The 14,863-nt window shown below is 46.7% G+C and overlaps 2 protein-coding genes across 3 annotated transcripts in view; one reads left to right on the top strand and one right to left on the bottom strand.

Annotated features, from left to right (window-relative positions):
• Positions 1–507, bottom strand: part of LOC100951863 (MHC class I polypeptide-related sequence B) — a 55,894-nt gene extending 55,387 nt beyond the window's left edge. The window contains exon 1 of one of the 2 annotated variants that reach the window (XM_023512961.1): positions 467–507. In XM_023512961.1, coding sequence (XP_023368729.1) covers positions 467–503 — 37 coding nt within the window. In that variant the 5' untranslated portion in view covers positions 504–507. Of the gene's footprint in view, positions 1–288; positions 300–466 lie in introns of those variants that run through there. The other variant, XM_023512962.1, reaches the window with a different exon arrangement.
• An 11,243-nt stretch (positions 508–11,750) lies between these two features.
• The window catches only part of LOC100951235 (hereditary hemochromatosis protein-like), a 14,639-nt gene continuing 11,526 nt past the window's right edge, over positions 11,751–14,863 (top strand). Inside the window, exon 1 of the mRNA XM_023512965.1 lies at positions 11,751–11,892. Within this exon, the coding sequence (XP_023368733.1) occupies positions 11,766–11,892 (127 nt within the window). The 5' untranslated portion in view covers positions 11,751–11,765. The remainder of the gene's footprint in view (positions 11,893–14,863) is intronic.

Here is a 14,863-nt window from a genome sequence, read left to right as displayed (position 1 = left end):
CTTCTGTACAAAGTCCTTTCACTTCACCCCAACCTCTCTAGCCTCCTTCTTCTCTGATTCAGAAACTACTTTTTCTCCCTCCACTCTCCCCTCTGAACCCCTGGACTCACGAGAATAAAGACGACTTTCTCTTCTCAGACCTTGAATGTAATTGCTGTCTCCAACCCTTCCAGATCGTCTTCTGTACAAAGTCCTTTCACTTCACCCCAACCTCTCTAGCCTCCTTCTTCTCTGATTCAGAAACTACTTTTTCTCCCTCCACTCTCCCCTCTGGACCCCTGGACTCACGAGAATAAAGACGACTTTCTCTTCTCAGACCTTGAATGTAATTGCTGTCTCCAACCCTTCCAGATCATCTTCTGTACAAAGTCCTTTCACTTCACCCCAACCTCTCTAGCCTCCTTCTTCTCTGATTCAGAAACTACTTTTTCTCCCTCCACTCTCCCCTCTGGACCTCTGGACTCAGGAGAGTAAAGACGACTTTCTCTTCTCAGACCTTGCATGTAACTGCTGCCTCCAAAGTGAAAGAGAAACTCCTCGGTGCTGTCTCTTACATAACCCTGAAAGGAGCTGTGCTAGTCAGCACCACCCTCCCCCTTCCACCCTGAATTTACTGGGAGAACTGAAGATCAAGATGACCTGGCCTACAGAAAACAAGAAATACTTCTTTTCCTTTTTTTTTTTTTTTCCTCTGTTGCCCTGGTTAGAGTACTGTGGCATCTTAGCTCACAGCTCCCTCAAACTCTTGGGCTCAAGTGATCCTCTTGCCTCAACCTCTCAAGTAGCAGGAAATACAGGTGCCCACCACAATGCCTGGCTATTTTTTTTAGAGACAGGGGTTTCCACTCTGACTCAGGTTGTTCTCAAACTCCTGAGCTCAGGTAATCAGCCTGCCTCGGCCTCCTAGAGTGCTAGGATTACAGGCATGTCACTGTGCACAGCCTGCTAGTGACATCTCACATGGATAATCTCTCAACTCCCACAGAAATTGGCCTCAGAGTTGCAGCTGAGCACTTGGTGCTAAGGCAGGAAGTTATTTCTGAATTTGGAACTGGCTGATCTGGAGGGTGGTCCTGAAAGGTAGTGTCTGAGGAGGTAGGCTCTGGGGACCATGCAAGTGCCTGATGAGGGGAGACGAGACAGATGGGCGAGCTCCAAAGTGAGCTTTAGGAGACTCTGTGACCCAGCAAAGAGCCACTTTATTTATTTATTTATTCATTTATTCATTTATTTTGAGATGGAATTTCAAGCTGTCGCCCTAGGTAGAGTGCCCTGGTGTCATAGCTCACAGCAAACTCCAACTGGGGCTCAAGTGATCCTCTTGCCTCCGTTTTTCTATTTTTAGTAGAGACAGAGTCTCACTTTTGCTCAGGCTGGTCTCAAACTCGTGAGCTCAGGCAATCTACCTGCCTGGGCATCAAAGAGTGCTAGGATTACAGGCATGAGCAACCGCCCGGCAAAGAGCCACTTTTGCCTGTGGCTTCCTGTTCCACTGCCCTGCCTGCTAGGCCATCGCAGGCAACCCATTCATCTGGTAACCATTTGTCAAGCCCCTGCTGTGTGCTGGGCATTGTCTTTAGAGGATCTGGGGCTGAGGCAAACCCTCTTTGCCCTCAACATTGACCCAGTCTTGCTCAGGCAGAGATCAGTATAGAAGTTCTAACACAAGTGGTTAGTGGGACATGCGCATTTGGTTTTTGGACATATACGCAAACCATCACTCTGGCCAAGGAGTCATAGAAACCCAAAAAAGAAATAATATTTCAGCTGTGTTTTGAGGTATAAGTAGGAGCCTGACAGACACTGAGGACAAGAGAACACAGCTCAGAATCCAGGACATGGATTTCTTTCCATGGGCCAGGCCAGGACTCAGACTAGGCTGATTCAGGAGCGCCTGGCAAGAAAATGCATCCCACATCTGACTATTCAGAAATCACAGCTTTTCAGTATTGAGACTTGAGTGACAGTGGGGCAGGGCTGACTTGAAAGAAAAAATTCTGGTGGAGGATTTATTAAAATGTAGAGCTTCTGGCTCGGCACCTATGGCTCAACCGGCTGAGGCGCCAGCCACGTACACCTAAGGTGGCGGGTTCGAATCCCCAGCCCGGACCCGCCAAACAACAATGACGGCTGCAACCAAAAAATAGCCGGGCGTTGTGACGGGCGCCTGTGGTCCCAGCTACTTGGGAGGCTGAGGCAGGAGACTCGCTTGAGCCCAGGAGTTGGAGGTTGCTGTGAGCTGTAATGCCAGGGCACTCTACCCAGGGGGACAGCTTGAGGCTCTGTCTCAAAAAAAAAAAAAATGTAGAGCTTCTGATTCAGTGGGGTCTGGGATAGGGCCTAAAAATTACATTGCTACAGTGTTTTTCAACTTTTTTATCTCATAGCACACTTGAACCTATAGTTGAACTTCCAAGGCACACTTAAATTATGTTGATCAAAAAAAACATTTAAAAAAAGAATACATTTGACTGAGTATGGTGGCTCATGCCTGTAATCCTAGCACTCTAAGAGGCTGAGGCAGGTGAATTGCTTGAGCTCAGAAGTCCAAGAACAGCCTGAGCAAGAGTAACACCCTGTTTCTACTAAAAATAGAAAAACTAGCCAAGTATAGTGGCCCACACCTATAGTCCCAGCTACTGGGAGGCTGAAGCAAGAGGATTGCTCAAGACCAAGACTTTGAGGTTGCTGTGAGCTATGATGATGCCATGGCACTCTACCCATGGAGACAGAGTGAGACTCTGTCTCAAAAAAAAAGGAATATATTTACTGTGCTTTGAACTTCTTTCAAAAAGAATTTAATTAATGATCTTTAAAATTTTTCACAGCACACCTAAGATCCTCTCACAGCACACCAGTGTGAGGCTGTACGACACTTGAAAATCATTGCTATAGGCTCAGCACCTGTAGCCCAAGCGGCTGGGGCACCAGCCACATACATGGGAGCTGATGGGTTTGAATCCAGCCCAGTCCCACCAAACAATAATGACAACTACAACCAAAAATTAGCCGGGCTTTGTAGCAGGCGCCTGTAGTCCCAGCTACTTGGGAGGCTGAGGCAAGAGAATCACTTAAGCCCAAGAGTTGGAAGTTGCTGTGACCTGTGATGCCACGGCACTCTACCTAGGGTGACAGTTTGAGACTCTGTCTCAAAAAGGAAAAAAAAAAGAAAATCATTGCTATAGGGCCAGGCATGGTGGCTCACTCCTGTAATCCTAGCACTCTGGGAGACCAAGGTGGGTGAATTGCCTGAGCTCAGGATTTTGAGACCAGCCTGAGCAAGAGTGAGACCTTGTCTCTAAAAATAGCCCAGTGGGTTTTTTTTTGGGGGGGGGGTGCCTGTAATCCCTGCTACTTGGGAGACTGAGTCAAGAAGATCACTTGAGCCCTAGAGTTTGAAGTTGCCGTGCGCTATGATGCCACAGCACTCTACCAAGGGTGACAACATGAGACTCTGTCTCTAAATAAATAAATAATAGCTGGAGGCATTGTGGCAGGCACCTGTAGTCCCAGCTACTTGGGAGGCTGACACAAAAGGATCAATTGAGCCCAGGATTTTGAGGTTGCTATAAGCTCTGATCCCACAGCTCCCTGATCCCCAGGGAGACAAAGTGAGACTCTGTATTAACAAAAAAAAAGGGGGGCCAGGCATGGTCATTCACACCTGTAATCCTAGCACTCTGGGAGGCTGAGGCGGGTGGATTGCCTGAGCTCACAGGTTCGAGACCAGCCTGAGCCAGAGCGAGACCTCGTCTTGAAAAATAACTGGGTATTGTGGTGGGCACCTGTAGTCCCAGCTACTTGGGAGGCTAAGGCAAGAGAATCGCTTGAGCCCAAGAGTTTGAGTTTGAGGTTGCTGTGAGCTGTGATGCCACGGCACTCTGCCAAGGGTGACAAAGTAAAACTCTGTCTCAAAAGAAGAAGAAGGAGAAGGAGAAAAAGAAAGAAAAAGGAAAATCACTGTTGGTGGTGCCCATAGCTCAGTGGGTAGGGCGCTGGCCACATCACATCACCCAGGCTGGAGGGTTCAAACCCAGCCCAGGCTAGCTAAACAGGAATGACAACTGCAACAAAAAAAAATATCTGGGCATTGTGGTGGACGCCTGTAGTCCCAGATACTTGGGAGGCTGAGGCAAGAGAATTGCTTAAGCCCAAGAGTTAGAAGTTGCTGTGAGCTATGACACCATAGCACTCTACCAAGGGAGACATAGTGGGACTCTTGTCTCAAAAAAAAAAAAGAAAAGAAAGAAAGAAAGAAAGAAAATCACTGTTGTAGACACTAGGTGGCAGGCGTGTATTAAGAAAAAGAAAATTGCATTTCTAACACAGGTGATGCTCATGCTGATTATCCCAGGACCCCACTTTGAGAACCACCATCCTAAGCCAACCTGGCTTAATTTATAATATTGGAAGAAGGCTGTGAGGCAAAAGTATGGATACCACACACAGCCCCTCCTAGGGAGCTGCCCACACCGAGAAGCTGGTATTTGATTTCCTTGGGGTCCTGGGAATGACTGATACCCAGGAAGAGTCTGAACGTGGCTCAAAGGGTAGTCTAGAGGCAGGGCTTTACAGCTCCAGGGCCTACTACACCCTCAGGTCCTTCCCGCTCTCCATACTGACCTCCAGGCCTTGCTCTGCTGTCCTCGGCTGTTTGGGCCTGTGATGTACCCAGAGGAGCTCTGACCATAGTTTCTGACCTAAAGACAGGGGGACCTAATATGACAACTATTCACAAACTAACAGGGATAACAGAATGGGCCAATGGCAAGGACCTTCAAAACTGACAACCAGCTTCAATCTTGTCTCTTGCAGGGGAATTACCAAAGTGTTTTCTCTGTCTCTGAATAACATATATATCACAATCTTTATCCCATACAGACACTAGAGGGCAGCCTGAGTGCACTGAAGCCACCTAGAATCCCTTGCAGATGGGACTTTCTCACACTAAAATTTGGCCAAAATTTCCTTCACCAAACAAAATGTACTTATTTATTAATCATGCCCTTACTTTATCTTTTAATGAAAGAAAGCCATATATGTAAAGAAAAATAATGTAATTAAAAAGAAAGCAACATAATGAATTAAAATGATGTAAACTTTCTTGTTTAAGAAATAATATAATTTTTTTTTTTTTTGGAGACAGAGTCTCACTATATTACCCTCAGCAGAGAGTGCTGTGGCATCACAGCTCACAGCAACCTCAAACTCTTGGGCTTAAGCGATTCTCTTGCCTCAGTCTCCCAAGTAGCTGGGACTACAGGCGCCCACCATAATGCCCGAATGCCCACAATGCCGGCTACTTTTTGTAGCAGTTGTCATCATTGTTAACTGGCCCAGGCTGGGTTTGAACTCGCCAGCCTCAGTGTATATGGCTGGTGCTATAACCACTGTGCTATAGGAGCCAAGCCTAATTTTTTTTTTTTTTTTTTTGGAGACAGAATCTCTCTATGGCGCCCTTGGTAGGGTGCTGTGGCATCACAGCTCACAACAACCTCAAACTCTTGGGCTTAAGTGATTCTCTAGCCTCAGCCTCCCAAGTAGCTGGGACTATAGGTGCCAGCCACAACACCGGGCTATTTCTATTTTTGTTGTTGTTGTTGTTGCAGTTGTCATTATTTAGCTGGCCTGGGCTGGATTCGAACCCACCAACGTGGGAGTATGTGGCTGGTGCCCTACCCACTAAGCTACGGGCACCGCCCTTTTTTTCTTTTTTTTATAAGTTTTTCCTTTTTAATTATGTCATCTTATTTGTTTGGTCTCCCTTGGAATTATCTTTTATTTTACTTTTTTTTTCTTTTTTCATTTTGAGACAGAGTCTCACTCCAATGCCCTGGGTACAGTACCCTGGCATCATCATACCTCACAGCAACCTCCAACTCCTGGGTTCAAGTGATCCTCCTGCTTCAGTCTCCTGAGTGGTTGGGACTACAGATACCCACCACGACATCCTATGAGTTTTTCTATTTTTAGTAGAGACAGAGTCTCAGTCTTACTCAGGCTGCTCTTGAACTCCTGAACTCAAGCAATCCACCTGTTTCAGCCTAGGATGATAGACGTGAGCCACTGCACAAAGCCTATTTTACATTTTAACTTAGTTTTTTTTTTCTTTTTTTTAAGAGACAGAGTCTTACTTTATCACCCTTGGTAGTGTGCCGTGGCATCACAGCAACCTCCAGATCCTGGACTTAAGCAATTCTCTTGCCTCAGCCTCCCAAGTAGCTGTAACTACAGGCACCCACCACAATGCCCAGCTATTTTGTTGTTGTTGTTGTTGTTGTTGTTGTTGCAGTTTGCCTGGGGCCGGGTTCCAACCTGCCACCCTTGGTATATGGGGCCGGCACTGTACCCACTGAGCTACAGGCACCGCCCCATTTTAACTTACTTTTAAATTCAAAAGGTTCAAAGGTAAAAAGTCTCTTTCTATTCCCATCTCATCCCCAATAGACAGGCACTGAGACCAATTTATTGTTTACTCTTTTAACTATATTTATGCATATACAAGCAAATATAAATCTATCTATATATTCTTTCCCCCCCTTTCACATAAATTTTAACAAACTACATATGCTTTTCTGCCCCTTGCTTTTTACCCCCTTACCAACATAACATTGGGTAAAGAGGAGAGAAGGGGAGAGGTAAAAACTTACCAAGTACAATGAAAACTGTTCAGGTAATGAGCACACTGATAACCCTGATTTAAGTATTATAAAGTCTCCCCATGTAACAAAAGCATTTGTACCCCTAATAGAGAAGAACTTCCATAGCTGACCACCTCCGTAAGTTCACCTAATTCTCATAGACTGGACATGCACCACATGTACATATCAGTACAGTAGGCCTAGTTTTTATGTTGACCACCTCTGTATGTTGACCCATTTGTGACAGTCCTTTGAGTGGTCAACTTACAGAAGTTCTACTGTATTTTGAAAATTGTTTTGTTTTGTTTTTGAGACAGAGTCTCACTGTCAACTTCAGTAGAGTTCCATGGGGTCATCGCTCATAGCAACCTCAAACTTTTGGGCTTAAGTGATCTTCTTGCCTCTGCCTCCCAAGTAGCTGGGACTACAGGCACCAGCAATAACACCCCTCTATTTTTAGAGATGGGAGTCTTGCTCTTGTTCAGGCTGGTCTTGAACTCCTGAGAGAGTTCAAGCAATCTGCCTGCCTCAGCCCCCAGAGTGCTAGGATTATAGGCACAAGCCACCATCTCCAGCCGGTATTTTGAAATTTTATATAAAATTTATATATATACATGTACATATATATATGTACATATAGGCTGTCCAGAAGTTATCCACCCATTATCAATACATTTTTTTCATATTACTTGGAGACCATCCCATGAGGAAATACAGTGATTTTCCTACATCTTTTCCTTTGCTTTGCTTTTATATTTTCACAGTACTCCATTGTATAGCTATGCAGTGCTTTTTTTTGTTTGTTTGTTTTAAAGAGACAGGGTCTTGGGCAGCGCCTGGGCTCAAAGGAGTAGGGCGCCGGCCCCATATGCCAGAGGTGGCGGGTTCAAACCCAGCCCCAGCCAACAACTGCAAAAAAGGCTTGGCACCTGTGGCTCAAGCAGCTAAGGTGCCAGCCACATACACCTGAGCTGGCAGGTTCAAATCCAGCCCGGCCCACCAAACAACAATGATGGCTACAACCAAAAAATAGCCAGGCGTCGTGGTGGGTGCCTGTAGTCCCAGCTACTTGGGAGGCAGAGGCAGGAGACTCGCTTAAGCCCAGGAGTTGGAGGTTGCTGTGAGCTATGACACCACAGACCTCTACCTAGGGCGACAGCTTGAGGCTCTGGTCTCAAAAAAAAAAAAAAATGAGACAGGGTCTTGGGCAGCGCCTGTGGTTCAGTGAGTAGGGCGCTGGCTCCATATACTGAGGGTGGCAGCTTCAAACCCAGCCCCAGCCAAACAGCAACAAAAAAAAAAGAGAGAGAGAGAGACAGGGTCTTACTATGTTACCCAGGCTGGAGTACAGCGGCTGTTCACAAGTGCATGCCATGGTGTCCAGCTTGTGATGCTTTTTATGCCTCTACTGACAAATATTTGTATTATTTCTTTTCTTTTGTTTTTCTTTTAGTTTTGTTTTGCTTTTACAAACAGAGCTGCCATATATTATTTTGAATACAGAATTTTGTAGGGATGCAGGTACAGTATCTTTCTGGACACATTCCTAGAAGTGGGACTGCTCTATACTTCGTTTGTTTCTTTGTTTGTTTGTTGAGACAGAGTCTTGCTCTGTTGCCCCAGTTAGAGTGCAGTGACGTCAATATAACTCACTGCAATCTCAAACTCCTGTGCTCCTACCTCAGCCTCCCAATTAGCTGGGACTACCGGCACTCGCCATAATGCCCAGCTAAATTTTTCTATTTTTAATAAAGATGGGGTCTCACTCTTGCTCAGGCTGGTCTCAAACTCTGGAGCTCAAGGGATCTTCCCACCTCCACCTCCCAGAGTATTAGCTTACAGGCAAGAGTCACTGCCCTCACCCTGTTTTGTATCTTTTTAAACAATTATGTGTATCTGTTCCACTGTAGGTTCTTTGGAGGTAGGTATCACCCCATGTTTTAATAATCTAAAAATCAAGGGGCAGCTCCTGTGGCTCAAAGGAGTAGGGCACTTACCCAATATACCAGAGGTGGTGGGTTCAAACCCAGCCCAAGCCAAAAACTGCAAAAAAAAATTAAAAAAAAAATCTGAAAATCAAATTCTCTGTCCTTTTATTCCTACAAATATGAATTTTTTTTAAAAACTTTGTGACATTCTTTGGACCTCTACCCCTCTCCCTTTTACTCTATCAGATACCATCTATATGGGGCTGAAGGTCCAAAGAAAGAGTGAGGAGTCTGCACGGATAAGCTTGGCCACAGTGGATGCATAACCAGTGATGTGCAACACCTGCAAAGCACCAAACGAGGCCAGAGGGAAGAAAACCAGAATGAGCTTAAAGACCCTGCTCTCTGGAACCTCCACATTTTATTTAAGAGGAAAAAGTAAATGCACCTGCAGGCTGACATTTTATGACTTGTAAGATTTCAGAAAAGAAAGATCAGTGGGTGGCGCCTGTAGCTCAAAGGAGTAGGACGCCAGCCCCATATGCCGGAAGTGGTGGGTTTAAACCCAGCCTTGGCCAAAAACTGCAAAAAAAAAAGAAAGAAAAGAAAAAGAAAGATCGGTGTGGGTCTGAAGAGGTCAAGGGTTTGGGGGCCCTAAAATTGATGGCGGAGAGTCCCTCACTTCTTTCTAACATGTACAATTTGCTGGAAAGTTTGTATTAGTATTCCCTTTAATTTTCACACTGCCCCTCTAAGACGGAACATTCCATTTTAGAAATCTATAACTGAGAATCCAGAGTTTAAGTAATAGGTTACAAAATCATCCAGAAGCAAAGGCTGGGTGGACACCTGGGACTGCCTGCTTATCGCCTTTCCACCATGTTTCTATTATCCCACCTCAGGACTCCTAAGAAAGGGGAGATTTTAGGCTTGGCACCCGTAGCACAGTGGTTACAGTGCCAGCCATGTACATTGAGGGTAGCAGGTTCGAACATGGCCCAGGCCAGCTGAACAACTGCAACAAAAAAATAGCCAGGTGTTGTGGCAGGAGCCTGTAGTCCCAGTTACTTGGGAGGCTGAGGCAAGAGAATCACTTAAGCCCAAGAGTTTGAGGTTGCTGTGAGCTGTGATGCCACAGCACTCTACCCAGGGCGACATAGTGAGATTCTATCTCCAAAAAAAATAAAATAAAATAAGAAAGGGAAGATTTTGAATGGATCGTGAGACTGGGAACAGTGCTTTAAAACAGTGGAGAAGCTCCTTTCCCAGCCCATCTCAAAAAATCAAAATTGTCCCCTTTAATCTACCCTGTACCTCTTACTCTCCCTCTCCCTACAATAACTCCAAGAATAGGAGAGGAGGGAAAAAGAAATTGCCTTTGTCAGGGGGGCTTGGTGGCTCACGCCTATAATTCTAGCACTCTGGGAGGACAAGGTGGGCAATTGCTTGAGCTCATGAGTTCAAGGTCAGCCTGAGCAAGAGAAAGAACTTGTCTCCAAAAAAATAGGTGGGTGGTGTTGTGGGCACCTGTAATCCCAGCTACTCAGAAGGCTGAGGCAAGACGCTTGAGCCCAAGAGTTTGAGGTTACTGTGAGCTATGATGCCATAGCACTCTACCTAGGGTGACAAAGTAAGACTGTCTCAGAAAAGAAAGAAAAGAAATTGCCTTTGTCCTTCTTGGGCCCTTCTCCTAGGGTCTTTGTCTTTCCACCATTTACTGTTCCCACACTTATCCCATTCATTTAACAATTTTTTTTTTTTTTTAAAGACAAGGTCTTGGGTGGCGCCTGTAGCTCAGAGGGTAGGGTGCCAACCACATACACCTAGGCTGGTGGATTTGAACCTGTCCTGGGCCAGCTAAACAACAATGACAACTGCAACAAAAAAACAGTGGGGCATTGTGGTGGGCGCCCGTAGTCCCAGCTACTTGGGAGGCTGAGGCAAAAGAATAGCTTAAGCCCAAGAGTTGGAGGTTGCTGTGAGCCATGATGTCACAGCACTCTACCAAGGGCGACATAGTGAGACTCTGTCTCAAAAATAAATAAATAAATAAAAACATATGTTGGGGCTCGGCGCCTATAGCTCAACCAGCTAAGGCGCCAGCCACGTACACCTAAGGTGGCGGGTTCAAATCCCCAGCCCGGACCGCCAAACAACAATGACAGCTGCAACCAAAAAATAGCCGGGCGTTGTGGCGGGCGCCTGTGGTCCCAGCTACTTGGGAGGCGGAGGCAGGAGACTCGCTTGAGCCCAGGAGTTGGAGGTTGCTGTGAGCTGTAATGCCACGGCACTCTACCCAGGGGGACAGCTTGAGGCTCTGTCTCAAAAGAAAAAAAACAAAAAAACATATGTTGGGCAGCGGCTGTAGCTCAGTGAGTAGGGCACTGGCCACATACACTCAAGCTGGTGGGTTCAAACCCAGCCTGAGCCAGCTAAACAACAATGACAACTGCAACAAAAAAATAGCCGGGCGTTTGTGGCAGGCGCCTGTACTCCCAGCTACTTTGAAGGCTGAAGCAAGAGAATAGCTTAAGGCCAAGAGTTTGAGGTTGCTGTGAGCTGTGCCTCCACGACACTCTACCGAGGGCCAGAGTAGACTCAGCACATTGTACCCCATAAATGCATTAATGTATACATGATCTCTGTGCTTATGATTTAATAAAAATAATAAGAAGAACAATGTTTGGGGGGCACCCGTAGCTCATGCTTAGGGCGCCAGCCACATGCACCAGGGCTAGTGGGTTCGAACCCGGCACGGGGCTGCTAAACAAAAAAAGAAAAATAGCCGGGCGTTTGTGGCAGGCGCCTGTAGTCCCAACTGCTTGGGAGGCTGAGGCAGGAGAATCTCTTAAGCCCAACTGTTGGACGTTGCTGTGAGCTGTGACGTAACAGCCTCTACCGAGGGTGACAAAATGATACTGTCTCAATTTAAAAAAATAATGTATAATTGGTGGAGAAGTGTCTGATTATAAAAACACTCGATTCAACAGTGAGGGAGAAGGAACAACGTAAATCCAATCCCCAAGTAGGGGCGTAGCAAAGCACCCCTCAGTCTGCAGAGAAAACAATCCTGTCTCTGACCAGATTCAGTCCAATGGGATGCAAGGAAAAGGAAAGTCCCGCCTCGCTAGCAGCTACAGGCCAACGGGCGCCGCGGGGACTTATCGCACTGCGCAGGCGGGTGGCTCTTCCAGTGATGTCCGCAGATCCCGAGGCCTGGCAGCTGCGCCTCAGTGAGAAGGACGCCCTCCAGCCCGCCCTCCTGCGCCCCCTCGTCCTGCTGCTGTGCTTGCTGGGGGCGGCTCGTTCCGGAAGCCAGGCCTGTGAGTGCGGGAAGCAGAGTGTGCGGGGCTGTACTCGGCCTCCCGGCCCTGCTGAGCGGCCCCACCCCTTCAAGGCCCCACCCCCAGCATCACAGTGAGAGGTCTGCCCTCCAGGGAAACTGAGGCTGAGTTCCCCCACACTCCCCATCACCAGCGGCCTAATAATGCCACGCGGGGAGCTGAGTTGTAGGGAGGATTAAATTGTCTTCCCCTTTCAGAAACCATACCTTCCCCCCGAAATGTGGCCTTTATGAGGTCGGTGAAGAGCATTTCCTGGAACCCGGGCTCGGAGATCTGGGGAGGTGGCGGCTCGGAGTCTGAGAGAAAATAAGTTCAGGCTTAAGGAGCAAGGTTTCCACTGAGATGGGTTGCTTCTTGTAAATAAGTGCCCTGATCCTCTCCACCACATATGAACCTTGAACTTGACTCCTGCCTGCGGTTAGTTTTGCATGGAAGGAGATGAAAAGAGAAAAAGTGAATGTTCTATAAAATTGATTTTTGCAGTGCTAACTTACTGATCAGCAACTTACTTCTTGCTTGCCATGGGGGAATGCAGAGACGAATAAGGTCTGAACTTAAGGCTGGGCACAGCGGCTCAAGCCAGTAACCCTACCACTCTGGGAGGCTGGGGCAGTAAGATTGCCTGAGCTCAGGAGTTTGAGACCAGCCTGAGCAAGAGCAAGACCCTGTCTCTACAAAAAATAGAAAAATTAGCGGGCGGTGCCTGTGGCTCAAAGGAGTAGGGCACCAGCCCCATATGCCAGAGGTGGTGGGTCAAAAACTGCAAAAAAAAAAAAAAAAAAGAAAAATTAGCGGGTCATGGTGGTGCATGCCTGTAGTCCCAGCTACTCACTCAGGAGGCTGAGGCAAGAGGATTACTTAAGCCCAGGAGTTTGAGGTTGCTATGAGCTATGATGCCATGGCACTCTACCCAGGGTGACAGAGTGAGACTGTCTTTTTTTTTTTTTCTTTGAGACAGAGCCTCAAGCTATCCCCCTGGGTAGAGTGCCGGAGCATCACAGCTCACAGCAACCTCCAACTCCTGGGCTCAAGCGAGTGTCCTGCCTCTGCCTCCCAAGTAGCTGGGACCACAGGCGCCCGCCACAACGCCTGGCTATTTTTTTTTTTTTTTTTGGTTGCAGCCATTATTGTTGTTTGGCGCCTGGGCTGGATTCAAACCCGCCACCTTAGGTGTATGTGGCTGGCGTCTTAGCCACTTGAGCCATAGGCACCGAGCCTGAGACTCTGTCTTAAAAAAAAAAAAAAAGAGAGAGAGAGATCTGAACTTAAAGGGTGTCTGGTCTGTCGAAAAAGAACTACTGAGCAGATTAGTGTAAGTATAAGCAGAATGTGTAGGGACTGGAGTTTCCCAAAAGAGGGAGTGAATTGTAGAGTTGCAGAAAGGCTTGAGAGAAGTGGCTGGAGTTCAGTGTTGGAAGACAAGCCCGGTTTTGAGTAGACAAAACTGGGAAGGGAGTCACTGCAGGCAACAGAAGCAGCCAGAGTCGGGTTCTGGGTACTCCAGGTAGATCCACAAAACTGGGGAGCAGGAGGTACAGGCTGAATCAAAATGTATTGGTTGTTGGAGAGCTCATCTCTGTCTTTGCTTTGTGGGTTATTTACTAACATTAAGCCATTGAACTGGACCTTATCCCTCCATGATAGGTGGGTCTGTTTTCCCAGGTTACAGAGAAGAAGAGGTTTACAAGTTGTTGATTTCCCTAACTTCACCTACTGATATGTTGGTGAGTGAAGGATGTCAAACAAAGTATTTTGGATTCCAAATCCTAGGCAAGTCCCAGACTCCTTATATGAGACAGGCCAAGAAACTGATTGTGTTTCTGGAAAGCAATGGTGAAGTTCTCATTAAAGGAGACCTTCAAGCAGGGCAATAAGATGACTGTACTTGTGTTTGGAAAAGAAAACCTTGGCAGCTGTGTGCAAGAGAGATGATAGGAGCTGTAAGAGAAACAGGAGCATTGACAAGTCCAGAGGTGGGTGAGTTTCTTCAGGCAATACTTACAGAATGAGCAGAGGATGGAGCTAAGGAAGTGATTCAGAAAACCCTATATAGTCACTGCTCAGGCGCTGGACCCATTAAGGAGGCTAAAGAGAGAAGTCAGTTCCCCAGGCAGAAGACTGACAGGAGAAGGGGGACTCGAGAGTCACAGGCTCCTGAGAGACCACATTGGACAAGGGCTGAAAAGAGTGGCTTTGGCAACTATGCCTGGAGACCTCAGCCAGATGAGCACCATGCTGAGGTGGGGACAAAAGCAAGATTTGATGGGCCATATGTTAATCTGAAAAACTGAAAGAAAAAAAAAAGTTATATAACAGTAGAATCTCATTTTTGTTTATAGCAGGTTACTCTCTTTTTTTTTTTTTTGAAACAGAATGTCACTCTGTCACCCTGGGTAGAGTGCCTTGGCATCATCTTAGCTCACAACCTCAAAGTCTTGGGTTCAAATGATCCTCTTACCTCAGCTTCCTGAGTAGCTGGGACCACAAGCTCCTGCCACCATTCCTGGCTAGTTACTTCTTTTAGTAGAAATAACTTTAGAGACTACTCTTTCTCAGACTGGTCTCAGAGCCCAAAGAGTTTGAGGTTGCTGTGATGCCATGGCACTCTACTAAGGATGACAAAGTGAGACTCTGTCTCAAAAGAAAAAAACAAAATAGCCTGGAAGAACATGCACCAAGCTAACAACAGTGGGTTATTTTCAGGGCAGGGTTGTTGGAGGGACTATCACTTCTTGTTGATATTATTCTGAGATAGGTAATGTTACTTTAATCAGAAAAAGTTAAATAAAATATATTGCTAATTGAAAGTGAGTGAGGGCTCGGCGCCTGTGGTTAAAGTGGCTAAGGCACGAGCCACATACACCTAAGGTGGCGGGTTCGAATCCCCAGCCCGGGCCCGCCAAACAACAATGATGGCTGCAACCAAAAAATGGCCAGGTGTTGTGGCGGG

Source organism: Otolemur garnettii, unplaced genomic scaffold (genome assembly GCF_000181295.1).
Source record: "Otolemur garnettii isolate 467f Iridium unplaced genomic scaffold, OtoGar3 scaffold00031, whole genome shotgun sequence".
Classification (NCBI taxonomy): Eukaryota; Metazoa; Chordata; class Mammalia; order Primates; family Galagidae; genus Otolemur; species Otolemur garnettii.
This window is presented reverse-complemented; position numbering and strand designations above follow the sequence as displayed.